General features: G+C 44.7%; 2 protein-coding genes and 1 long non-coding RNA gene across 3 annotated transcripts; 2 read left to right on the top strand and 1 right to left on the bottom strand.

Moving 5' to 3' along the window:
• Positions 1-775: 775 nt before the first annotated feature.
• CCNA2 (cyclin A2) lies at positions 776-8,728 on the top strand. Its single transcript, XM_068153965.1, has 8 exons — positions 776-1,021; positions 1,183-1,405; positions 2,431-2,546; positions 2,899-3,122; positions 3,659-3,863; positions 4,675-4,788; positions 5,277-5,410; positions 5,853-8,728. Exons 1-8 carry the CDS (start codon positions 890-892, stop codon positions 5,905-5,907), a joined length of 1,203 nt encoding a protein of 400 aa, XP_068010066.1. The 5' UTR covers positions 776-889; the 3' UTR covers positions 5,908-8,728.
• A 334-nt stretch (positions 8,729-9,062) lies between these two features.
• On the bottom strand, positions 9,063-15,141 carry EXOSC9 (exosome component 9). The gene is made up of 12 exons (XM_068153964.1): positions 15,040-15,141; positions 14,792-14,886; positions 13,570-13,689; positions 13,364-13,466; positions 12,825-12,962; positions 11,982-12,064; positions 11,524-11,656; positions 11,039-11,127; positions 10,734-10,880; positions 10,191-10,396; positions 9,816-9,894; positions 9,063-9,321 (listed from the first exon to the last, which is right to left on the bottom strand). Exons 1-12 carry the CDS (start codon positions 15,103-15,105, stop codon positions 9,240-9,242), a joined length of 1,341 nt encoding a protein of 446 aa, XP_068010065.1. The 5' UTR covers positions 15,106-15,141; the 3' UTR covers positions 9,063-9,239.
• A 118-nt stretch (positions 15,142-15,259) lies between these two features.
• LOC137448938 (uncharacterized) lies at positions 15,260-19,777 on the top strand. Its single transcript, XR_010989265.1, has 3 exons — positions 15,260-15,742; positions 18,436-18,626; positions 19,360-19,777. It is a non-coding gene; the product is annotated as an uncharacterized lncRNA (long non-coding RNA).
• The last annotated feature ends 6,344 nt before the right edge of the window (positions 19,778-26,121 follow it).

Genomic DNA, 26,121 nt, shown 5'->3' with positions numbered 1-26,121 from the left:
GCTGTTAGTTGGGGTTGTTTAGCCTGGGGTGGAGAAGGCTCCAGGGAGACTTTGCTGTAACCTTTCAATACTGAAAAGGGCCTATAAGAAATACAGGGACAGTCTTTTTAGCAGGGCCTATGGCAACAGGACAAGTGTAATGGTTTTAATCTAAGAGAGGGGAGATTCCGACTGGATACATGGAAGAAATCTTTTACAGTGAGGGAGGTGAAACACTGGCCCAGGTTGCTCAGGGAGGTGGTAGACGCCCCATCCCTGGAACCATTACAGGACATGTTGGACAGGCTCTGAGTAACCTGATCCAATTGCAGATGTCCCTGCTGCCTGCAGGGGGGTTGGACTAGATGACCGGTAGAGATCCTTTACAAGCCAAACCACGCTATAACTCATTTTTATTTAAAATTAGACAAGATGAACTGGCTTGTGAATACAGAGATTTGTTCTCAAGTGCAGTAAAAAAAGATCAGCTGTCTCCATTAACAGGAAAGCTCCATTTTCTAGTGGAGAAGGGCAAGGTACTTCCCTCCCTGAAGCAGGCAGGCACAGGGTACGGCAACGGGGTCGGAGATGCACCAGCCTCATGCAGCCAAAGCCGCTTTCCCCTCCGCTTCCCCCGCCTCCGTCTCTCCTCGGCAGGCCACACCCCTTGCCTGTGACACCGCCTATGCCGTTCTCTCCTTCCGTTTTGGCCCTTGCCGCCTCCCGTACGCCGCGTGACGTGCCGAGGCGTCTCATTGGTCGATTCAATAGTCGCGGGCTACTTGAACGGCCAGAGGGGCGCCGTGGCGCGGGACTCGGCGGCCGCCGGCGCAAGTCGCTCCCGCTCTCCTGGCCGGCGGCACCCTCTCTCTTCTTCCAATTGGCTCCGGCCGCCCCTTCACCTGCGACCATGCTTGCAGAGCAGGAGAATCAGGAGAACATTCCCCCGGGCGGCAAAGCGCTATCGGCCGCCGTCGCGGGCACCCGCGTGGCGCTGGGACTGCTGCGGGGCGCCCATCAGCGGCCTGGGATCCCGCAGCAGGTGAGGTGGGGAGGAATCCTGTGGGCCCGGGTCGGTGCGGGAGGAGGCTGGGGGGAGGCGGAGGCGCCATCTTGGGGCGGCGGGGGCTGTCAGCAATAGTTGTCAGCGGCGGAGCCGGGCCAGGGTCCTTCGGAGGCGCTGACGAGCAACTCTCCTTACAGGCGACGCGGAGCGGCGTTGAGGGCCATGGCGCGACGGCAGGGCGGCTGGGCGGTGGGCCGCAGGCCTTCACCATCCATGTGGACGAGCCGGACGGGGAACGGCGGCGGGACGGTCTGGCGACCCAGAAGGAAGAAGCGGCCCTGGGGCTGCGTGCGGCCGTCTGTGCCCTTGGGGAGCGGCGGCCCTTGGCGCCTTTGGGCAACGCCATGGACATGAGCTTCGGTACGTGACTTCAGCGCTCCGGCAGTCCCCAAGCACCCTTTGCCCAGGGCCCGGAGGTGTCTCGCCAGCTGAGCTGCAGGCAATGCTGCCTGGGCTCTTGGCGGGCTCCCGTGGGCCTCAGCCCATTGCTGCTTCCTCTGCAGTAGCCCCAGGCAACGCCTGAATCAGCAGAGTCCTTCCCCTAGAAAGCACCGAGGTGACCAGGGTTGTACCAAACAAGGTGTTATCAGGGAAAAAGAATCAGAGCAAAATGTGGGAGGACTTAAATCCAGAAGTTGTTTCAGACATAAACTGGTTTGATTCAGCACAGAAGATGGCTTTTCAGTTGCTGAGACTCTTAAACCAGCCATTATGATACACTAGCTTTTCAGTCCAGCTAAGCAATCAGTTATTTGAGCCTTTGCACTTCTAGCCCTTGCTTTTTGTGGGTAGTTTTATACTTTTAGCTTTACCTATTAGTACCTCATGAGGGAAACCAGATTACAGACAAGCGTAGCCCTTAAAGCCTTTACTACCACTATAGAGTTAGAAAGTGATTTGACTCAGATCCTGATGGCTAATAGATTTTGCTTTTTGTAGTGGTACAAGTGTTTTGAGCTCTTCTCAGTACGTGAGAAAGGGGAGTTGTTACATCCATTTTCTGTAGCGCATGCATGAATGCCTGAGGGGCCATTTCATCCCGGTCTGCTTTTGCACAAAAAGCTCTGGTACCCCCGCCCCGTTTGGAGCCACAGTAGCTATGCTAAGAGGACTCATATCTACGTAACAAAGTAGCACTGAGCACCATAAAATCGCAAAAGAGTTTTCTGTATCCTTTACTCTTGGAAGGAAAGAGGAGCGGGTAGCTTTCTCTGTTGCAGCAACATTTTGGTTTTCTTAAAGCCCCCTCAGCTCCCACTCTAGTAGGTAGTCTGCCCTCACTGCCTGCCAAGACATCCACCAGTCCTGGACAGCCACCACAGTCAGGCTACAGAATGGTGGTCTGATGGTGCCCATTTTAACATGGCTGTTGATCTTCTGCTTAGATTCTCCAAGTATTATGGACATTTCAATAATCTCAGAAGCAGAAGAGAGAAAACCAAATGTTAATAATGTGCCAGACTATATCAGCGATATCCATACGTACCTTAGGGAAATGGAGGTGAGCTGCTCTCTTTTCTTATTTGCATACAGCTTATGGGGGAGAAATCTGAGGTTGAAAAACCTCTAAATGTTTGTCAATACTACAGTGATTAAAGCTTGCTAGAAGTAGTAAAATAAGCTGCTGTGTTCACGGTTGTGACCACAGCTCTGTTTTCTGGTGATACAGCTGCGTGTGTCCATGCCATAAACAGAAGTTACAAGGCAAGATTATGGAAATAGAACTTGCTGATCTTAGACTTCACCACTGTTCACTTCTCATCTGTTTAAACTGTAGTAAATGGAGATGAAATAGTTGCTCCCCTCTCAGCACTTGGTCCAAACTCAATCATATCTGTCATCTAAACCCACAGGTGAAATGCAAGCCTAAAATGGGTTACATGAAGAAGCAGCCTGATATCACAAACAACATGAGGGCTATTCTCGTGGATTGGCTGGTGGAAGTTGGAGAAGAATACAAATTACAGAATGAAACCCTGCACTTAGCTGTAAATTACATTGATAGGTTTCTTTCTTCAATGTCTGTTTTGAGAGGGAAACTTCAGCTCGTGGGTACTGCAGCTATGCTGCTTGCATCGTAAGTACAAATGCTTAACTTAAAATCCTACCTGCTGGCCTCATCTAGAGGAAAATCTTGTGGCTATTGCATTTGCCTGTAGCCAGCCTGACTCTTCACACATGAAGTAAAAATGGGAGTTCTCCACCCAAAAGCTTGGGATGCAAGCTTCTAGGCTGTCTTTTTAGATTGCCCCTACCTAAGGATTCATTATTTCTAGCTTCTGCAACAAGCTTCTGAACAGTATTTGAGGAATAGGCACAAGGCTTGTGGAAAGCAAGTTTTGCTTATGTGGATTATCAGTTTAGTGGGTTCTGCTGGAATTTCAGTAACTGAGTGCCAAATTGCTTAGTTCTAAAACATCAGGCTGTTCTAGCTCTGCCATTTCCAATTCTTATTCAAGTGCTACTGAACCAAGTGCAGCAAACCTATATGGTAACATTGCCCAGCTACTTCACAAGTCAGAATTTCAATTAGCATGATGTCTTTTATCAGATATTGCTGGTTATCTGGCTGTCTAGTGTTCTGTTACTACTCATAACCATTTCTCCTGGCAGAAAGTTTGAAGAAATCTATCCTCCTGAAGTAGCAGAGTTTGTCTACATCACAGATGACACCTACACAAAGAAGCAGGTTCTAAGGATGGAGCACTTAATCTTGAAGGTTTTGTCATTTGACTTAGCAGCTCCAACAATCAACCAGTTCCTCACTCAGTATTTTCTCCATGAGCAGACAAATGCCAAAGTGGAGAGCTTATCCATGGTAAGTGAGCAGTACTAGATCAGCCATGAACTACAGAGTTCTCTCTCTACTGATGCACTTTACAAACTGTTTCTAGTCACAGCTGAAAAGGCAGGATTCTTCATTCTAGGCTTCTCTGCCTTTTCCAAGTTTCAAATGTTATCTTTCTGGCAGAGTTCTAGAGAGTGCCTATGAAGCGCTCTGCACTCCTCCAGGAGCAGTGCCCCGCTACTGGAAGCTAATGCTCCCACTGCCTCTTTGTTTGAGATGCTCCATTCCTATCACAGGCTGCAGCTGGCCTGGCTCAGGCATGCATGCCTGCTCAGAGCAGGCTGAACTATCATTTGGAGGTTGTTTCACTGCTAGATGGTTTCCCTCTTCCTTATCTAAAACTGCCACAGCTACCCACACAATTTAGCCAAAAGATTTTTGTTTTGGTTTTCTCCTCAACAAGTAGCAAGCTCTGAATCAGTGGCTAACGTCTGAAGCGGAGCACAGATAACGTTTCTGCTGAAGTTGTATGCAGTCCTAACTATGGTAGAGTTCCTAAATAGAAGCTTTTGTCCCCTTGTGTAAAGGCCAGACATGACTACACTCTTCCATCTAAATCTTGTACACCTCTAAATGTAACGTGGTATTCAAAAAGCATGGGGGGGAACACTGACAGTAGCTAACAGTACATACTAAAAGAGAAAGTAAGTGGAAACTATTAAAAGCTGTTCCTCTCCCTGATGGCAGGATTGGAAGCTTCAATTCAAGTTCTGGTGCAGCTGCTAAATGCTCCTTTATTTTCTTCTAGAATCAGATGATTCCCTTTCTGTTTTCCTTTCAGTACCTGGGGGAGCTGAGTCTAATTGATGCTGATCCTTACCTGAAATACTTGCCATCAGTTATTGCTGCTGCAGCATTTCACCTAGCAGACTATACCATCACTGGACAAACCTGGGTATGTAGCACTGACACTGGAGCTTTCAGGCACCTTTTGTGCACATTTAGTGTCTTCATATGCAATTCAGAGTGCTGGGCTGCAGCCATCACAGCTCTTTTGTGTTCCTAGGCTGTTAATTAGGGATTGCTCCCTAATGTAAAAAATGGGACAAACACACCTTTTCTTGTAAGGAAAAGCCACCTACTGATGCACTTTGTTCTGGTGATCCTCATTAGAGCTGTGAACAGTTTCCTTGTGATGACAAAGTAGGTGGCAGGAAAGGCTAAGCAACGGAGGAAAGGAGTACCTGTTCAGAATATGTTGGTTTTCAGGATTACTGTAAATCTGCATACACTGAGCAGTGAGTATTAAACTGCCTTGAGAAAGCTATACTCTGTTAACCTGCTAGAACCAATAGTTTCAACAGAAAGCCAGAAACTCTGCTAGTGGTTCTCAGCATAAGCAAACAGAACTGTTCAAATGTCCCTCTGACTTTTTCCCCTCAGCCTGAATCTCTATGCAAAGTAACAGGCTACAGCCTTGATGACATCAAGCCTTGCCTCATGGACCTACACAAGACCTACCTCAAAGCCGCACAGCATGCACAACAGTCCATAAGGGAAAAGTACAAGAGTACAAAGTGAGTATCTGTAGAGATGTACAAGAAGCTGCTATGTTATGCCTGAATTGTCCTAGCATGTAACTGCTTAACAGGGTGGGGGGGTATCTTGAGTCTTCAGCTGGACTTAACTAACCAAATCTATCACATCAATCTAATGGTGACAAGACTCCCCAGGTTTTTGTACAGATTTGTTCAGCAATACTTGGTGTTTACCACAAGGCCTGCTATGACTGCCTTAGTGATCAGGTAGAAACTGGAAGAATTTCTTTGTTCCTACAGTTGGCAGGCAGGAGGTGGTACCCAATGCTCCCAAAAATGTTGGGATGGCAGCTGACAAGCTCTGGAATGTTTCTTGCCTTGAGCAATGTGCTGTGCTTTGCAGTATGTACTTGCTGCTCTTTACAGCAGAGAGCACTTGGGTACAGTGACATCCTGCATCTTTTTTTTTTCCCCTCTCTAGGTACCATGGAGTATCGCTTATTGACCCACCAGAGACACTAAACTTATTGTCATAATCAAGAGACTGCTCTTTTAATAAGATGTATATTGAAAGAAAATGATGTACAGTTTTAAACATGGTTCAGAATTCTAGATGTGATCATTCTGGATAGTAATACAGGTTTTGATGGGCTTAATTATGAGGTTAGTTTTGTGGTTTTAATGTAAATCTTTTGTACATGCAATCTTGTGAAGATGTTTAGCTGGAGCTTTATGAAAAGGTTCTTTTCAAGCACAGAATTAACCATGCAGAGGAAATAAAGTCTCAGACTGCTTACCTAATTCTAGACTAAACATTAACATTAGCAGTGTATTATTTACAGTAGGGCTTTCTCTCCTTCGGAGAGCAACCTGGACTCCACAGCAGTATTTGTAGCATTTTTATACTGACTAGTTTAAACTGAGGTGTAGTATAGATCCAGAATGTGGCTTAAGGGCTCTAATACTGGAATAAACTACATAGGTCTGAGGAGAACACCTTGGTGGAATTGATTCTTGTGCAGGTCTTCAGGATGTGCCAGTTGCTTGTTAGCCTTGTTTGCTATGTAATGTATTGCCAGGTCTTCATAAGATTAAAGGCTGGATGCTCTGCTGCAGGCAGAGTATGGTTAAAACTAGTGTTACCAATCCATACTTCTCTCTTCCAGAACAAAGAAAATGATCTTGCTACAAGTTTCTTCTAGTCAAAGTGTAAAACTGATGTTCAAACCCATTGAGTTCCCACTGATGTTAGCTGTCCTGAAAGCCCATCAATATCTACTAAAAAAAATTCTAGTCCTCAGTCTCTACTTACTTAGTACCTCTCTAGAGGGGACTGAACTACTGCTGTGTCCTCAAGAGAAGGGAATGTCTTCTATTGTGCATTGGCCATGTGCAGGATTGTATGAATTCTGTACATGCCCTTCACTTGGAAAGGGTTCCTCTGTGATGTGCAGCAAAAATGTAGACCAACTGGTTTTATGTTCCCTTAGTTCTAGAACTGTTATTGAGCAAACTAGCACAAAATTGGCATTAGATCAAGTGGACACTTACCATCAACCTGTGTAAATGGAGTGACGCTGCCTGTACCTGCTGTTCTTTGCATGTAAAGCAATGTGTGCATGGGAGTGGGTTTAAGCCATTTCCAGGTTGGTTAATAAACAATTTTTACATCTGATGTTAGTGGTCTTGCCAATACCTTAACAGCTCTGTGGAGCAGGTAACTGCTATCTTAATCTGGCATTTTGGCAGGGGCTACCCTGTGAGACCTGTGTCACTTCAAGTCCAAGCTGATTTCAACACTGTGGGTCTCTGGACATGCAGCAGGTCACAGTATAAATTTCTAACAGATGTCAAACAGCTGTTATGGTGTGGGCTACTTAAAACGTGAAAAATTAGCCCTGTCTTGACTCAGTAACACTGTTCTGCAGTCTGAGCCCTTCATCAAGCAACTTGGTACAAAACTGGGAAGTGGTGGTGACTTATCCAGCTGAGAGAAGTGTGCAGCAGAGGCTGTCTTGTTTGGCCAGTCTGGGCTTTTTAGGATGTGCTTTGACTTTTTATACATGTTTCATGGCTTTACTGTGTTCTCTAAAAGCTTTCAGTAGGCTGCCACTGGGAAGCTATAACTAGCTAGGAAGTAACTGCTCAGTGTATCATGTCTGGGGCTGAGTGGTGGAAAGGCTCTGATCTTGCAGAAGAGGGAGCTTGCATATAGAGGAAAGTGTTAGCTCCAGTTGTGGCATCAGTTTGTGACCCTTGGAAGGGCAACTCAAAATGCTGCCTGGCAACTGATAATAGAGCGTAGTGCTCTTTTTGAGAACCTGGGTTCTGCTTTCCCTTTTTGTGATGTATGCTGGAAACTGGATGAGGAGTGATTCAAAGGATTCAATTCTTTATACCAGGAAAGAGTAAGGAGAAGGACTTAAGTGAAAGTATTTTGGTGGCTTACCATATTAATTTACTGCTTAATAAACTGTCTCCTTGCTCTGTTTTCAATGGAAATTCTGTTACTGCTCCATAGCACAGAGAAAAATGCTGCTCTGCTTGCTCCCTGACCTCTAGGTTCAGCATAGTGACAGGACTTTTCCCTACAGCATAAAAAAGTGTTTCAGTCATGGGCTGCCCAGCATGTTTCTCCTTCCTCACTAACTGCTGCAGGAAGTACTGTCTTCCATCTTCTCAAGTTAATATGGGATGGTTCCAGCTCTTTGAATAAAACATCCCAGCTTGTACTGTAGTTCTGCCTATCCAGTTTATCTTCAAGCCCTTTCAAAATAAAGTCTCCATGTAGGGTGCGAGATGTTATGCAGAGGAGAGGCAAACAATATTGTTTTTTCCTGAAGAAGTTGACAGTCTCATGGTACTGCAGAAGTAAGAAGAAAGTGACCCTTTGTTGGTTCCTATGCTCCAGCCAGTGACTTTGAGCTGGAAGAACTGACACTAAGAAAAAGCTCAGGTTTGGTTCCTGGAGGAGTGGGACTTTGTGCAGTAGTCCCTTTCCGAAAAGAGCACAGATTAAAGCTTTACTTGGCTGGGAGCAGTTCTGGGTTTTAGGGCTTTTTATATGGTTTTAAACCTGACTGGGGGAATGTAAAAACATTACAGTAACTTTTTTTCCTGTTCATAGCTTCTGAAATACTAAGGCCATATGTAATATACTCTGATTTTGCTCTTGTAAATATGTGCATGTTTTCAATTCAACTTTGTTTGTGAGCAAAACAGCTCAGTCTGCTACTTTGGAACCCTGTTTGTCTCTGTTTTGCCCAATTCTGAATTTGGAACACCTTTCATTATAGTTCCAGAAGTATTGTTGTCTGTTGCATGTAGCATTGAATTAAACTTTTTTAAGAAACTCTACTGCTGGTTTGAGTTGCTTCTCTCTGAAAGCTTTGTGGGAGTTCTGTGCTCTTGCTGCAAGTACCAGCCTTTCTCTTCATTTTTGTACAAAGCAGCTGAAAGATACATCTAGTCACAGGGGAACAGCATCTCCTTTTCCCTTGTGAAAACTGCTGCAAGGTATGGCAATAGTAACCTTGATCAATAGAAGCTTTTCCTGGTATTAAGCTTGAGCTGCAATTCCTTTTGCCACCTCAATTCTGAATCTACAGCACTCATGGCAGAAGCTGTTGTGTTAGAATTGCAACAAACTGACTTAGTGAGTTTCTGCTGCAGCTGGATGCTAACCAGGGAATTTCACTTACATGCCAGATGTTTTTATTTAAAGCTGTGCACAGTAGCTTCATAAAATATACATAAAAGCAGGACCAGATAGGAGGGGGGAAGAAATAAAATTATATACAAAAATAAGTTCAGTAATGCCTGACCAAATTAGGTTTTGTACAGCATTTCTGAAGGAGGGATGATGGCTTTAGTAAGCAGCTTTCTTCTTTCTTCTCCTTTTGTTAAAAGCTTTCTTACTTGTATTTTCTTGTTTCAAGCTGGTCTGGGCTCTGTGAGCAAACAACATTTGTATCAAAGAAACAGTACTGAATGGGCTTATTTCACAGGAACACAGATGGGTCATCCATACCAGCCCAAGCAGCCACCAGCCTCAGGATAGAGTTCAAACTTAGTTCTAGAAAAGTATTCAGTCCACCAGGGTTTCCAGAGCTAGTGCAGTGGTGCAGCAATAAATCTCAATTTAAGATTAGCTATAGTGTATCATGCACCATATCTAAAAAGCAGCTGAATCAATTCCACTTTTCCCCTACAGCTCCCTTTTGGAATGGTGAAAATGAGCCAAATAGCTGTAATGGTTTCAGATAGCTGCAAGTCAGCCAGGGTAACTGGCATCCTGGGACTTGGCACACTAGCCCAGCTTTAAACTTCCTTGTTTTCAGCTGTGTAGTTCCCTTTGATGACACAAGCCCATTCTTGGCCTTGCCAAAATCCTGTGCTTACATGTGCCTTATCTATTCCTTTCCCCAATTTCAAGTGATGTTACCTTGTTCTCTTTGGTGGTTCCTGTGGTGTCAGAATGACAACCTCTTCTTCTTCACTGTCAGACAGCACAATGGTTTCATCTAAAATGAACCATAAGCTGGTAATCAGTTTTGTACAATTTCTGCAACTAATAACATAGCATTTTTAGAGAAACATTCAGCATAGCTACTGCTTAACTGAGAGCCCTCCAGGTACTACAGAAATCAGGTTTTTTGAAGAAAATGAAAGTGATCAGGTGAAGTGAAAATAGGAAATGGGTGTAAGTAACTCAAGTAGAAAGTGCCTATGATGGTTCTTATTGCTAAGGCTCTCTTTCACACTTTTACTTCTGTTAAAAGTGGCACGATAAGCATATGGTATCACGATAAATACCTACCCTTAGTTTCCTTCTTTGTACTTGTTTCTTCCACTGTACTTGTTTCCTCAGTTTCCATTTTCTGACCTACAAAAGCTGCAGCCTCACTTTCATCTTCCTCTTCCCCTGCTTCTTCCTTCTCAGATTCTTCGAGATCTCCCCAGGAGTTCTCTATTCCTTCCCCAATTTGGGCTGTCCCAGGAGTGTGCAATATTGGTTTGGTAAAACTGAAGTTGTTAAGAAAAATCTTGGCATTTACTGTAAACATTTTATTGTGAGAGCAAACCCATGTTTTAAGCTATGTTTTTTCTTTCCCAGAGAACATCATTAAAGGGGAACCAAGAGAGACTACTTTCCCAGTTTCTGTATCTGCCACTTCAGACCTCAGTTTTGCACTTTATGCTAGGAATTAAGCTACCTAAAAGCAATTAGAACCAAAAGTAGAATGGTGTCAGCTTAGGCCATAAGGCTGCCTAAGCTGTCAGGAATCCTGAGGGTGTGTTTATCTTCTGGCACTGAGAATGCAGGGTATGGAAAGCCTGAATAACCCAACAGAAAAGATACACTTCTGAAGGAGGGTCAGCTTTAGTGATGATCTCTTCTGCTTGTTTGTCCACGTTGTTAGTATCAACAGCAGCACTCTCCCTTTTGAAGGCGGTGATCTTTTGATTTGGAATAGATTCTGCAAAGCCAAACTTCCCACCTTCTTTCCTAGTCAGCCAGTGACAGAGATAATTTCAGCATGTTTCACACTTAAAAATGCTTTCTCTTTTCAAAGTGAAAACAATTTGTTTATCAAACTACAAGTTGACAGTACTTTTCAGTAAGTTTCTTAAAAATCCCCATTCTGCTTCCTCCCTAATACTCACCTAGCTTTCTGGTCATTCTCCAAAGCTTTTTGAATTAGTTCTGTCATTTCTGCAACCTTCACAGCTGTTATTTTACTGCACCTCAGAATCTGTTATACAGACAACAAGAGTTTATAATCTTGAAAGCAAGATGTTTTTAACTAAGACAAAGAATGTCATAAGAGTCACAAAGAGTTGAAACACAGCATCATAGTATGAGGGACTGGCCACACTGACAGCCTCTAGCTACAGAGTGCAGTCTGAATTAATTCAGACACCCTCAGCCAACTCACAGGGGGAAAAGTATCTGATCAAGCAATTTACCTTTTATACATCTTCAATGTGATTTTGCTTTTCCACTAGGACTAAAAATATGTAATCTTTCCCAATTAAATCAGAGAGGTAATTGATTTCTTAGCTTCTGAATGTCAAGGATACTTCAAAATCAAAATTACAGCACAGGAAATTAGTTTAAATGAGAGAAATTGATCAAGGCAAAAATTTACCTGATCCTTTACTAGCATGATCCCTCCACTGGACTGGATGGTACAAATTTCCTGATGTTTGTTCATGGCAATTACAAGGACGCCATCCATGACGCGTTCCTCACGTTCACTTGGATCCACCAATAAATAGGTCCTAGAATCAAGGTTTTATAAATACAAGGCAACAGTTAAAGTCTGAGGCGAGTTACTACTCTTAAAACAACTAAGTTGAGGCATTGGCTTATGTATTAGTTACTACAGGCACACTGCCCCCAGAAAGTTTACTATATTCTCTATGGAAAGCTGGTTAGTCACACTGCAGAATACACAAATACCTCCCCCCCGGCATCTCACTGCAGGTAAGATGTTTTACCAAAACCAGCTGTCTATACAAATATCTTTAGGACCCCTCTATGTTTAAAATCTGCTCTGCAGAATTGACAATAAGCTATTCTTGTCAAAACCCCTTAAAATCTTACCCTTGCTGGAAGAAGGCAAAGCTGACACAAATAGGCATGTGGTGGATACTCAAGGGGACAGGATCACGTTCCTCAGGAGTGTACTTTGAAAAGAGTTGGCCCAGAAGACAATTATTTATGAAATATTTGATTTTAAACAAAGACAAAAAAAGCTAAGAGATGTTTAGTCATCTAGATACTTAAAACAAAAAGAAATAAATGTTTTTTTCACTCTTGTGCAATTCTTAGTTACTACCTATACAGGTAAATGCATTAAATTCATCAGCCTTGTATCTTTCACAGTATCACAGTATAACTTAGGTTGGAAAGCACCTCGAGGATCATCGAGTCCAACCTATCAACACAGACCCCATGACTAGACCATGGCACCAAGTGCCACGTCCAATCTCCTCTTGAACGCCTCCAGGGACGGTGACTCCACCACGTCCCTGGGCAGCACATTCCAACGATGAACGACTTGCTCGGTGAAGAACTTTCTCCTCACCTCGAGTCTAAACCTCCCCTGGTGCAGATTGAGACTGTGTCCCCTTGTTCTGGTGCTGGTTGCCTGGGAGAAGAGGTCAACCCCTTCCTGGCTCCAACCACCTTTCTGATATGGTCAAAGCACTGTCAAATACTTAACTTGCACAGTTAGTATTTCCATAAACCGAGAGTGATAAAGTTCAGTATTCGGCAGGCTGCCAAGCTGTCCTTTCACATTCTGAGTAGCAACAGCAACACATCTATCCTAAGACTTCAGCATTTTGGAGTTTGTCTGGTCACACCAACATTCATTTCTCCCTTGCAGACAGACAGACCCAGCCACCTGCGAGGCCACATTTACTATGACCTGGCAGAACTTACCACAGTCACCTCCTCTCCCTGCACAGAGACGTCGGGCCTGCGGAAGTGGCAGAGTGCCACGATCCCTGCTATGCTGGCAGCGTCAATAATGTTGCCCTCGTGATTTAACAGGTGCAGGTCCAGGCGAATTTGCCAAACCTGAGAAAAAGGACAGAAAACTGCATGGTAAATTGTGGTGTGATCCTACAGAAGCTTTTGTTTTTCAACATCATTTTCATTTTTTGAGCTCTTGGCTTCACAAGGTGAAGGAGCTCTGTATAGTCTATGATACCTGGTGCACTAGATTTAATTGTCACAATTATGTAACACATAAGTACAATTTCAACTGTATTCTGCAAAGAAATATTTGCATGTGAAGGGTCCCAGCTACTTCAGAAAGCCTAGAGAGATATGCAAGTTAAAAATATCCATAAAGTCAAATCCTTACCATAACCTACAATTGGAGCTTCCAGGTTCTAAAACAAGACAGAGACCATCTTAAAACCAGACCACAGGTATCTTTTAGTTTAAACCCACTTGAAATCAGCAGGTTTTCATACCTTTTCACCAGCAACAACACAGAGAGACTCTGTATCTATACATTTGGAGTTTCTCAGGCATCGCTCTATTAGTCTGTTCACTTTCACCAGTAATTCAGTTTGCCTGTTAAAACAAAATTAACCCCAAGTGACGAGGATGATGCTATATACTTACAGGTATCAAAACAGTGGCTCTTACACCGTCTGTGTTTAGCCAAGCTACCTACCTTCCAGGTTCAAACCCAGGTGCAGCCATTGGTGAGAGCTCCAGATTGAAGAAAAGAATACCTTCTGTAGGCCTGTTTGGCTTGGGGGGAACAAGTTCACATGATACTTGTGCAAGAACCCTGAAAGGGCAAATAAACCAAAGTCAGTGAATTTATCAGGAAAAAACCAAAAACTCCTACCCCTAGAAACATACATTCTTGGAAAAAAAAGCACACCTTTAGGCTTTTAGCTTTACTTCTCACTCCTGACAGTTTTTCATTCAATGCCTGCTGTACACATTTAAACTCTAATCAACAACTGAGAGAACAAAATGTAGAAATTTGAACAGTCTCCTGCTTTTTAAGAACAGGACTCAAACACAAGAGAATCTATAACTGTTTGTGTAAGTGCACCTATTCTACTTTTCCACAAACTAAAAGAGCTCTTTGATATACAATGTGATGACAGTGAATACAGGGATGAAAAATTATTGGGTTGGAAGGGCCCTTTAAAAATCATCTAGTCCAACCACCCTGCAGTCAGCAGAGACATCTTCAACTAGATCAGGCTGCTCACAGTGCCATCCAACCTGACCTGGAATGGTTCCGGAAATGGGGCATCTACCACCCCTCTGGGCAACCCATGCTAGTATTTCATCACACTCACTGAAAAATAAAACTCTTTCCTGCATCTAATTCTCCCCTCTTTTATTTTAAAAACATTACCCCTTGTCCTGCCACAACAGGCTCTGCTAAAAACCCTGTCCACTTATTTCTTATAGGCCCCCTTTAAGCACTGAAAAGCCACAATAAGGTCTCGCTGAAGCTTTCTTCTCTCCAGGCTGATCAAGCCTGACTCTCTCAGCTTGTCCTGAAAGAGGGGTTCCAGTCCCCTGATCATTATTGTGGCTTCCTCTGGGCCCACTCCAACAGCGTCGTGCCTTTCTTATGCTGAGAATCCCAGAGCTGGATACAATACTCCAGACGAGATTTCATATTATAATAATTTCGTATTTACAACCCACCACCAACACAGAAATCCTGTGCCTTCCCACTTCCTCCCCCTTGTCTATGTCCCTATCCCTGAATTGCTGAAACTTTTAGGCACCTGTCCTTAAAAACTGTTCGCTTTGCTCTCTGCGGCTTTCATTCCCCGAACACCCCCCGCCATGCACTCCGCTGGCTTCTGCAGATTTGGAAGTTTAACGCTTTAAAGCCGATCCCCCGCCCTCTCCACATCCACCTGGTCTTCCCCAGCTCCACGATGCAGCAGCCGTACTCGACGCCGAAGGAGATGCGGACGTTCCGGTAGTCATAGCACTGCCGCCCGTCCAAGCGCTGCGGGATACACACGAGTTAATGCGCCATTACCGGGCCGGGGCGGCGGGGGGGCCGCTCTGGCCTACCGCCGAGCGGCGGCAGGGGAGAGCCTCGATAACCCCCGGCTCCAGCGTACAGAAGGGGACGGGGAAGGGGAGTTCGGTCCCGCACCTTCCTCTCCTCGATGGCGCGCAGAAGGAATCTCCGCTCGCAATTGGAGAGCGGCGTCGCCTTCATGGCGGGTCGGCAGCGCTAGTCCGCGCGCTGCTGCAAACTGCCGCGCACCGCGATAGCGTCATCGCCGCGCGACAACCACGCGCGATGGTGCGCGGGCCGCGGGCCAGCGCCGCCAGTCCCGCCCACGCGCGGTTACCTCAGGGCTGGGCGGTTGGCATCAGGGCGGGTGGAGGTTTTCGTCTACTCGGCAGTCAGTCGTGGTCGCTCCCAGTGAGGTGCTTCCGACCGCCCTCGTCCGTTACAGCCCGTTAAACGAGTACAGGGGCCTCCACCACTGCAGATGCCGCTTAAGGATGGGGCTGCAGCAGTAGGTGCTCCGCCTCGGCTTTCTTCAGCAGCCGAAGGGACGGAGGCCCTGTCGCCTTGTGCCAAAGGGACGATCGTTACGGAAGCCCCCCCGGAACAACACCACCAACCAAAATACCGCGTTGCAGACATTTCGAGTGGTTAGGGCTCTTGTAGTGCCGGGTGTTCGAAATGTGCATGTTCCTGCCGCCCCTGGAGAACAGCAGGCTGGTAGAGGGAGCAAAACTGTAGGCAAAAACGCAGCAAAAGCTTCACATTTGCCAGAGGAAAATCCTTTCCTGCTGTTTTCAGACTTGTCTGAAGAGCACCCGTTCCAGTTCCAGTGTTGCTTGTGAGTAAAAAAGCCTTTACCGGTGGCTTTTAGGGTTAGTTTGATCTGCAGTGAGAAAATCGATGACTGGATCTTCCCACCAATTTTAACCCCCGGGCAGATATCTGTTCAAGTATCTCAGTTACACTGTATTTGTAAACCTTGTTAACACACAAGTTTTAGTGCAAACTAAAAAGTGAGTCAGTCTCAGAAACTTCAAGTCTGCGAGTGAGGACAAGTGCTACCTGATTCTTCCCTGCTGGATTTATATTTTCAGATTGGGATACGTGAATTATCATCACTAGTAGTGTAAAAGAATATTAATGTAGGTACAAGTATAAGCAAATAGTTTTTCCCAAAAGGCATTACCTGTGAAGGGACAATAAGGAACAAAGTGATGTAACGCTTGCAACTTAATTTCTTTACCCATGGATATAACATTTGATGTAAGGATTCCTTCATTGTATTAATGTGGTTGATTGGATATTTTCCTTAGAGTTTAACTGGCAGCCTTTAGGTAAAAATTCTGCCTAGTTTTGCTTTTTATTCAGAGATAATATTAATTAATGAAGTCTTGGAGTTACATTCTGAAACTTTGGTTATTATCAAGAGCCTTGGAAGGATTTGTTTTGTTTGTAGGAGCCTTCTGAATGATGTTACTCTCCATCAATTACAAAAATGCTGCCTTGGACGTATGGGGACATTCGTGCTTGGGGCTACAGTGGGAAAAATTCCTGTCCTGGCTCTTGTGGTGAGCTGTCACCTGCCTCAATCTTTTAGGCTGGTGGCAAAGAGCTCTTTGCTGTCACTCCTCTTGACAGAGGTGAAGAACTGAGTATTTGGGCTGGTGAGGAGTTGCAATCTTGTTGCTTGGGAAAGTACAGCAATACCTTGTTTTGTGTTTGGGGTTTCGTTTTGTTTTGTTTGTCTGATTTGTTTGTTTTGTTTTGTTTGTTTATTTCCAAAAGGAGTTTGTAACAGCTTTGATGAAATAGTATTTTCAAAGGAGTGACATATTTTGACACTAAACCAGAATGTTAAAGAGTGTTGCCATCAGCATTAGGTTTGCTTGTACTGATACACGTTCTGTCATTTCTAATAATAATACCTAATAATATTGCTGGGGAGGCAGGTGTGGTGGATTTTTGCTTCTGATGCTGGTCCTGACCAAGATTAGACCACAGAGTAGTTGATGGTGAACTTCAGGAGGAGCTGGGGGTGATTTCAGGGAACCAGGGTGGAGGGGCACTGGAAATCATCTCTCTCTTTTGGATTCATGCCATCTTCTTTGCACAAAGTCTGCTTTGCAGATTTTGCGGTGCACATGTGCTAGCAAAGGTAAAGAATTTCATGGACAAATTATGGAGGCACAAAAGCACAGCACTGGAAATCTGAAACAGGCTACATGGAAAATAAGGTCAATAGAAGAGGTTAATGAAGTAGAAGTTGAGCAATTGCTGCATTTCTGAACAGTCGAAGGCAGTTACAATTGCAATTTAGTAATAGAAATACTCTGTGTATTCAAAACCAGAGAGAAAAGGAATAAGTGTTTTACACTCGAGAGTGAATAAATGAGTGAATAAATCAGATGCACTTAGGCTAGAGCAGGAACTGTCAGAAAGAAGAGCCTAATAATCTATTGTGCCCACACAGAGGCATTTCTTCAAGACGAATGCTCTGTGGACTGAAATTCTTGAATCGGATTATCTTACCCAACTGAGGCATGAGGGAAAATCACATTTGAGGACAGAAGAAAAAAACCAAACTGCATCAGAATCTTAGCATCTTGACAGCAAGCTTCTAGCAACCACCTTTTATGGCCCAATAAAAATAAATCAGAATTGATCTTCTCTTTCCATGGGAGCCTTAACTGTCACGTGTCTTTGCTGGGCACCTCCAAGTTCTGCTCTCCAGTGCCACCACTATACACATTACACACACATATACAATGTGATGTATATAGTGTTTTAGCTTCTAAGAAAGGCTCTGTGGGGGTGTAATAATATAATTTATAATTTGTTTTTAAGTGGGGCTCTGAGGTTTTGAAGCAGACACAGTGCCACATGGGTGGCAGGATAGGCCCCTGCAAGCAGTGCAGCTGGCAGAAGACATAAAGAGTACAGCTTGGGTACAGCTCTGTGTAGTGAGGTGCAGAGAATTCTGGCCTTGATCCAGAGAAAGACTTACACAAGCTCTTTATCAAAGCACAGACATAAAGCACATTTGTCCCTTCTTAATAGAAGGACCATGTCACAGCTTACATGGCTAAAATTTAGGAAAGTAGTGGCCTAATATATATGCTACAGTAATTTATAATAAAATTAAAAAAAGACACCTGGAACTGTCATCAAATCATCCAAATACCAGCTTAAACAAGTTGATAATTACTTCTGCTTCATTTACTCACTGAGTGTTTGTTTGATTGTATTTCACAAGACAGATTTCAGGGCAAACCCCAAAATATTCTTGCTGTTTCCACCCATATATAGCCTTCACATCATCTCCTGGGTTTTAAGTGAAAGAAGTTTTCTTTCTCATGAAAGAAGTTCTTAGCACCAAGGTCCTGCCAAAAGTTGTGATCCTTCGGCACTTCCCAGCTCTCAGCAATTCTTTTGGGAAAGTGGGAAGTATTTGCAAGGCTGGATTCTAGACAAGCAACAAAAGCAGGGGAAAAGAAATTACACCCCTTCTTTCTTTCTTTGCTGCTGCTGCAGATTTCACTCTGTAAACTTTCTGAAATGGCTGAAGTGCTGTCCTGCCACCCTGAGTGCACTTCATTCATCTGCAGCTTGAAGCCTCAGTGCAACAGATGAATACTAAGAAGTCTCTCTCCACATCCTGCAATGCTGTCTCCAGACAAACTGCGTTCAAGATTCTTACTGAGTCAAGTGACAACAGCTGCTGAGTTAAGTGTCAGGTTAAGTCAAAATTGTTACAGGCTCTGAACATAACAAATGAATGTCTGGATTAAAATTTTAGTGTTAAGATTTTCAGACCTTTTAAAAACATCTTTAAATTTTCTTCAAAAGTAAGAAATTGTTTACTGATACCACAGATGTGTAATCTCATCCCACTCTTGCAACATGGAGGAAATCCAGAGTACTGAAAAGCTGATTGGTCTCCTCTGATCAGTAGGAGATGACAGCACATTTAACGAAATGGGGGTGTGGGGGCATGGGGGATAATTCTCTCTTTTGAAACCTGGATTGTTTTGAATAACTCATCTGAGCATTGTGCTGACCTTCTCACATCTATAGTTCCATTGACTTTGCTGCTGCTGATGTGCTGGTGGAAGAGTCTCATAACTCAGATCTGGATTCCTGCTGCCTATTAATTGTGTCTGCCCAGCTTTGCAGCTCTTACAAACTAGTATCATCTCCATTCCCAGATTCTCCAAAGCACCATTGTGACTCAGAGGGATGAGTGAATAAATCCATATGTTTGGTTACAAATGTGTGAGGAAAATCTGACTGTGCACAGGCAGCATGGCCAGCTGTAACCATATTAGGACAGCATGTCTTGATGCTATTACAGGAAGGGTGGTATCAGCCCTGGGATAAGCAGGATGAATAATAAATGATTGAGTTAAACCATTAAATCAGAATGGTTCTTTTCAATTATTTCTTCTGCTTATTCAGCTTTCTAGTATCTATTATGAACCAGAAATTAATCTGCACTGCCTGGTTACTTGAAACACTGAAAGTCATCATCTTCTCCAGGCAAGTCTTTTTGTACCTACAATCTCTTTTGAGACTAATGACTCTTGATACTAAAATGTATCTTTTCAATCAGGAGAGACGTTGTAGAAAATTTATGTGTAAACTGTTTCTGAGTGATTTTGTTGTCCTTGTTCTGTAGAGCCTGACTGCTTCTTTATATGAGGAGGAAGGATTGGTGAAGAATTCCAGCATTCCTGCTTGTTTAGGTTGCATGTTATACAATAAGAAACAGCCTGCATTGTTTGGTTATAGGATTAAGCAAAACATTTCAATAGTAAAAGAGGATGAACTCTTTCCCTTCCATACAGCTTTAAGAAATTTCAGATTTCTGTTTTGGTCATAAAACCCACAAACAACCCTAAACCAAATGTCTCTTTTTGTTAACTCAGCTGATAATAAATACAATTTCATGTTTACAATTACATCATAAAATAATCACTGCTAAAGATTAAAAGCATGGTTTAGAAGTGCCTGCTATTGTGCACAAGATGCACTCAGAAGGCATTGGATCGTGTGTCTCTTGTACAAGAGCAGGCAGTCCCTCGTGGAGTTCCTGATGGATATTCTGTGCATATGAAATGCAAGTGTTAATCATGCATTATTTGCCAAAGATCCCAGTTCTCAATTCCTTATAATCAATGCTGATAAGAAACCTGTGTTTTGAGCAGTTCAATTCCTCACTAAAAATACCAGCAAAAGTGCTTATTATTGTGCCTGAGTGAATACCCTGCTGGCATGTGTGAGCACTGGACAGTCACAATCACACAATGTTAGGGTTGGAAGGGACCTCTCCTCCTTCTGCCAGAAGATGTTTTTTTACAGTATGATTGTATTTTACAGTATTATTGGCAGAATGAGCTTCTGCCGCTTCAAGGAAAGGTGAATGATCATCTTCCCAAAGTGCTTCAATTTGTTTATTGAGCATTCTTATGAAGTATTATTCTTAGAGATGCCATACGAGTAGAAGATTTGGTGTAAAATGGTAACTCAATATGTAGTTATCTCATTAGCTGAAACTCACTGTGATGCTGGGAGGCTTTATAAAGCAGGGCTTATGTGGTTCTGAATGTATTTCTCCAGAAAGTCACACACTTTCTATAGCTGTGACAAAATTTGCAGTATCTGCAGCAGCGCTCATATTCGCTCTATGAAATTCTGGTTATGATGCTTATAAATCTGTAGAGGTTTTGGGCATATGATTTGAGCTGAGATAAATCGTGTGGGCAGGTGGTACCTAAAGAGTGCAAGTAGAGTTTTCCCTGAGGACAGTAGTAAGCTGACCTTCCTCCATCCTCTTTACCTGCTCTGCTCTCCTGCAGCCTCTGCACCCGTGACTCGAGGGGAGCAGGGAGAAGTAGAGGGAGGTTAGATGCAGTAGTTTGTGAATGTGCGGTACGTCTGATTTTTTTCCTGATTGGTGCCACTGTCTCCAGAGAGCCAGTGAGCCACGACTGTGATTGTGCTCATCAGTAACCTCCTTTGGGTCTGGAGGCTCCTGCCCTGAGCAGAACATTTCTGGAAGTGGCTGTGGGAGCTACTGAGTCAGTTCTAACCCTCATATGTCCCTTGGCTGTAACGGCAGTGGCTCTGTTACCTGACCAACAGCCACATGTTAACAACAGGGCAGAGCAAAGGGCACCTGGTCTTTTTAAAGTATGTTTTCTCATCACCTTCAAAGCAGAAGGCGTGGCAGGTCCATCACTATTATTATCATTGAGTCAAGTGGCCAAAAATCAGAGTAACTTTTCTAATTCCTTGGAATATCTGACAAGTGTTTTCACTCCTGGCCAAATGGACGGTTCTTAAATGTCTTCAAGGAAAAAGACATTCCCTGATAGCGATGAAGTTCAGGGCTGAAGGATGAGTGTGAAACGTTGGGTGGGGAGGTAGGGAAGAATGGACGCTACCTGCGGGTACTGCTTCGTGGGTATTTCATTTTGGATGGGACAGTGCGTTCTGAAGCGAGTCACCCCAGTGAACTTCTGTTGGTGGCGACAGGTGGTCTCAGGGCATTGCTGCAGTAACGGGGGACCTATGCCCAAGGAAGGGCCACGAGCCCCGAAGAGCCGCTGTGCCCTCTGCACCCACCGCCCCGGTGCCGCCGGGACAGGGAGCTGCGGCATAAGCGGGGGCTGAAGGCAGGACTGGCTCCGGGGGTGCTCGACCGCAGCCCTTCCACCCCGTGCCCCTCTCCGCCCGCCGGCCGCCCTGCCGCAGAGGAGGAGGCTCCGGGTAGCGAGCGGAGCGGCGGCATCTGCACCGGGCGATCCGCGGGGGAGCCGAGCTGTGCTGTGCTCAGCATGGAGTGGGAGCTCAACCTGCTCCTGTACCTGGCTCTATTCCTCCTCTTGCTACTGCTGTTGCTGCTGCTGCTCTGCCTTCTCCTCCGGCAGCTGCGGGGCTCAGCGGGCAACAATCCCCCGCGCCGCCGCCCACCGCCACGGCAGCCCTGGGGTGCGTGTCGGGAGCTGTGAGCGGCCCGCCGCTGCCTCCCCGCAGGTGAGTCCGCCGCTTCTCCGCGGAGCCAGGGGCAGAGAGGGGCTGGGGAGGCCGCCGGTTCACCGTGGCCCCTGGGAAGGCGCTGTCCGAGCGCGCTTCGGCACTCCTTCTCTGCCCGCTTCCCCGGGGAGCGCTGCTCCCGACCGCCCACCGGTTGTCCGTGCTTTCTGGAGTATTTGCGTTTGCCACGGAGAACTGTGGGGAAATGTGAAGGTGAGCTTGCCCTGAGGCTTTTACTCCCAGCAAAGTGTTACAAAGCTCCCCTCGGGCCTTCTTTGCGGAAGCGGTTCCGTTGTTTTCTCTTTGGCATATGGAAATCTGGGTTTGACCCGCCGCTTTTCCAGGTAGAAGACAATACCTTTTTTAAAATGCTTTCTTTTTGTTTGTTTATTTAACCACCTCTAACCCAGTTTTTCTCCTGTGCCACAAGTTTTGATCCAGTTGTTTTATTTACAAGAACCTCTCACCATTCCAGTGTTTATCAGTTAAAAAAAAAAAATCTATGAGAGGAGGATTTGGGAATGACTTTTTGATGGCTGGAATGGCACCTACATGGCTGCTGGTACTGTGAAGCAAAGTCAAAATGCTCAATAATGCACTATGTTAGGCTTGAGGTTACTGAGCCATCAGGATGGCAACTGGCAGATACCAAAGTGAAGTACCTTGCACTTGTGTGGAGAAGGGAGGTGAAGCTCTCCAGGGAATTTCTGCACTGTAGTAAAGCATCAATATGGATTTGTTGTTACAGGAAGGGCACATAGAGAAGCTAAACATAGGTGCTAACCAGCTGTGCAGTAAGATTTGCAAAATGAAAATATTTTAGAAATACTGCAGAGTTGGTACTCTTTAATTCATGGGGTTTGGGGCTTCTTTTTTAGGTCACATTAAATGGCAGCTGTTGGAGGTGGTCTGGCCACAGAAGAGCAGACAGCAGCTGGGTCTCCAGCATTGCTGTGGGGTGTATTTTAGAGGGCAGGGCTGCCAAGTTGAATAATCATCTCTCAGTGCACCATCTGTCCTCTTCACACCTGCTCAGCATTTCTTTGTTGCAAGGCAGTGTGCTGCTAGGACAAGGCCACTGTTAGAGGCCAGAGGTCACAGAGCACTGGAACAGGCTCCCCAGAGAGGTTGTGGAGTCTCCTTATAGTTTCATAGTTTCATAGTTTCATTCAGGGTTGGAAGGGACCACAAGGATCATCTAGTTCCAACCCCCCTGCCACGGGCAGGGACACCCCACACTAGATCAGGCTGGACAGAGCCTCATCCAGCCTGCTCTTAAACAGCCCCAGGGACGGGGCCTCGACCACCTCCCTGGACAACCCATTCCAGGGTTTCACCACTCTCGTGGTGAAGAACCTCCTCCTCACATCTAGCCTGAATCTCCCCACCTCCAGCTTCATTCCATTCCCCCTAGTCCTATGACTACCTGATATCCTGAGAAGTCCTTCCCCAGCCTTCCTGTAGGCCCCCTTCAGATACTGGAAGGCCACAATTAGGTCACCTCGGAGCCTTCTCTTCTCTGGAGACTTTCAAGACCCATCTGGAGTAATTTCTGTGTGCTCTGTGCTAGATTCTGTGGTCCTGCTCTGGCAGGGTGGTTGTACTTGATGATCTTCAGAGGTCCCTTCCAGTCTATAACATCCTGTCATCCTGCGATCCAGTGCCTCTACAACGTTCTGACTCCCCAGCCCTTGCTGCAGTGAACCTGAGACCTTGGCACAGGGGGAAGAACCTGTGGAAGGTTCAGTGAACCTGAGAAGTTGGCACATGAGGAAGAACCTGTTGAGGGTGCAGGGGTAACATTGAAAGCAAGTGGGAGAGGCCCTCCTTAGAGGGCCTTAGAGGATGTAGGCATTACTTTGTCTCTTCTTCCATCTGGCTGGCCCTTCCATCTGGCTTTTCATTGCAAGCTTTTGAAATTGTTGCACATTGTGATGTATGTCAGTCTTTTATTTGCATCACTGTGGACTCACCATCTCCTGTATAGAAGGTTTCAACACACAGTCATGCTTGCCTGTGGTTTCCACTGCCCATGATGGGCCTTCTGTGGTTCTTAGATCCTGGGGCCATAACTGGGTCACACAGGCAGAAACAGTGTGCTCCTTCACCAAGAGGATTTCAGTGCAGAGTGACAAGGGCAAATTCAGCTCAGCTGAAAGAAATTCTGACAAATTCCCACACACATGAGCACACACATGGATAGGGACCAGAACTTCAGTTGCCTCTAGTCCTGCCATGCTTTTTCCTAGTGCCTGGTGCCCTTTTCTGCACTCTTGGGGATGGGGAAAAATGACAAAAAAACAGTAGTGTGTAGGTTTTCCTGCCTGTGACCAGTCAGCCTCCTATCTATATGGTTTTCTTATTCTTTTTCTGTGAAAATGCTGGGAATTACTTTGGCCTCACATTGGTGATTAGAAAGAAGATTGGCTAATAGCTCTGTTCAATTAACGCAGCCATAAAACTGTAAAGCATATTCTGCCTGAGCACAGAAATTACCTTTACACCCAGCTGACTTTGCAGATAAGTATCCCAGAAATATTTGAAATCATGTGAATGTTTGGGGCTCTTTTAATAATGTGATTTGCAAAACCACTTTATACTTACTCTATTGCATGGCATGGAGATAATCTGGTTTGTGTAATGACTCACAAGCCTGACTGACCAGGCACAGGCTGACTTACTTTTATGGAAAATGGAAATGAATAGCTGATTTTTCTCTGACATGTATGCATTTTATACCAAGACAGTGCAATAGAAAATTTGGGAATGTTAGTTAAACATGTGGAAGTCAGAGGATTATCAGCTCTTTGCTTTGTCTTGTTTTGGTACTAATACTGCATCTCAAATGTCCTAACCTCACAAATACCTGCAGTGTAGGGGTAAATACCCCAGTCTTCCAATGCAAGTAAGATGAGTGCTCCTTGAAAATAATCTCCATCAGGAGACCTTGCCATCAGGACCTTATAGCTTTCAGTAAAGGAGCTTATAGGAAAGATGGAGACAAACTTTTCATCAGGGCCTGTTGCTACAGGATGAGGGGTGATGGTTTTAAACTTAAGAGAGCAGATTTAGATTAGACATAAAGAAGATATATTTACAATGACTGTGTTATAACACTAGCACAGGCTGCCCACACAAGGTGGTGGGTGCCCCATCCCTGGAACCATTCCATGTCAAGTTGGATGGGGCTCTGAGCAATGTAATCTAGTTGAAGATGTCCCTGCTGAATGCAGGGGAGTTAGACTAGATAACCTTTAGAAGTATGTACCAAAATGAATGCTGTCACCTGCAACATAATTTGGAAGGCCAAGCAGGGTAGTTTGACGTAACACACATTTTTCCATGTGAATATTGATGCTGCTGATATCCCTTTGTCCTTTAGTTTGGCAAAGAGGACAGGACACCTCTTACCTCTTACACCTCTTAGAGTGCCACTGTCCAGAGCTCTTCCTGGAAGTTTCTGAATTCCCAGTGTCCAACTTCATGTAAAGGATGTGCATAATTTTGTTTAATCAGTAGTGAGAGTCAGAAGTAAGCCAAAGGCTGTAAAAGATTAGCCAGATGAATCATCCTGGGAAGATGTAAACAGATAAACTTCAGGGCAAGAGAAATGTAAGATGTGATCATTAATAGTAAATTAATCCTGAGTCTGTGAAGCAACAAAAGTGTCTTGTGTGTTGCTAAACTGCATAGGCAGTGGTATCCTATCCTAGGAGCAGGGGTAAGATCTCCTTTCCACTCAGCCCCACCATGCCAGGTGCTGTCAGGACATCTCATTACTTGGCCTTTGTTGGTAACTGGAGGGAATTCAGATAAGAGCAACAAAAATTTAGAGGGGAAGAATAAAATTGTTAAATATTTGTTAGCTGGCAGCTATAGGGGAATGCAGTCAGCTCCAAATACTTGAAAGATCCAAACACTAAGGAAGAAAATTACTTATTTGGCATAATCTGTAACTCTATGTAATGACACAGAGTACAGATGGGGACTAGTAAATTAATAGGAGGAGAAAGTACTTGGTGATAAGGTGTGTTAAATCAATAAATGATCTCCTAAGGAAAACACACAAAGCTCAATGTTTCTATGTTGACAACTAGACAGTGCAAAAGAGAGAATAAAAGTCTGCTTTTATGAAGAGGGATTCACCTCTTTTCCTGTCTCTACATTAAAAGGTACAAGGCT

The sequence above is a fragment of the Melanerpes formicivorus genome, unplaced genomic scaffold (assembly GCF_026170545.1).
Source record: "Melanerpes formicivorus ecotype bairdi unplaced genomic scaffold, bMelFor1.0.p_v2 SCAF_27, whole genome shotgun sequence".
Classification (NCBI taxonomy): Eukaryota; Metazoa; Chordata; class Aves; order Piciformes; family Picidae; genus Melanerpes; species Melanerpes formicivorus.
This window is presented reverse-complemented; position numbering and strand designations above follow the sequence as displayed.

Excerpts from the sequence above, each read along its gene's own strand:
- EXOSC9 (XM_068153964.1), bottom strand. The coding sequence starts at position 15,105 with ATGAAGGCGACGCCGCTCTCCAATTGCGAGCGGAGATTCCTTCTGCGC. Across the intron at positions 12,963-13,363 it reads GTGTTGTTGCTGGTGAAAAG|GTTTGGCAAATTCGCCTGGA; the intron begins GTATGAAAACCT and ends CCTTTTTCTCAG. Across the intron at positions 11,128-11,523 it reads TCATGCTAGTAAAGGATCAG|ATTCTGAGGTGCAGTAAAAT; the intron begins GTAAATTTTTGC and ends TCTGTATAACAG.
- CCNA2 (XM_068153965.1), top strand. The coding sequence starts at position 890 with ATGCTTGCAGAGCAGGAGAATCAGGAGAACATTCCCCCGGGCGGCAAA. Across the intron at positions 1,022-1,182 it reads GGCCTGGGATCCCGCAGCAG|GCGACGCGGAGCGGCGTTGA; the intron begins GTGAGGTGGGGA and ends CTCTCCTTACAG. Across the intron at positions 4,789-5,276 it reads CCATCACTGGACAAACCTGG|CCTGAATCTCTATGCAAAGT; the intron begins GTATGTAGCACT and ends TTTTCCCCTCAG.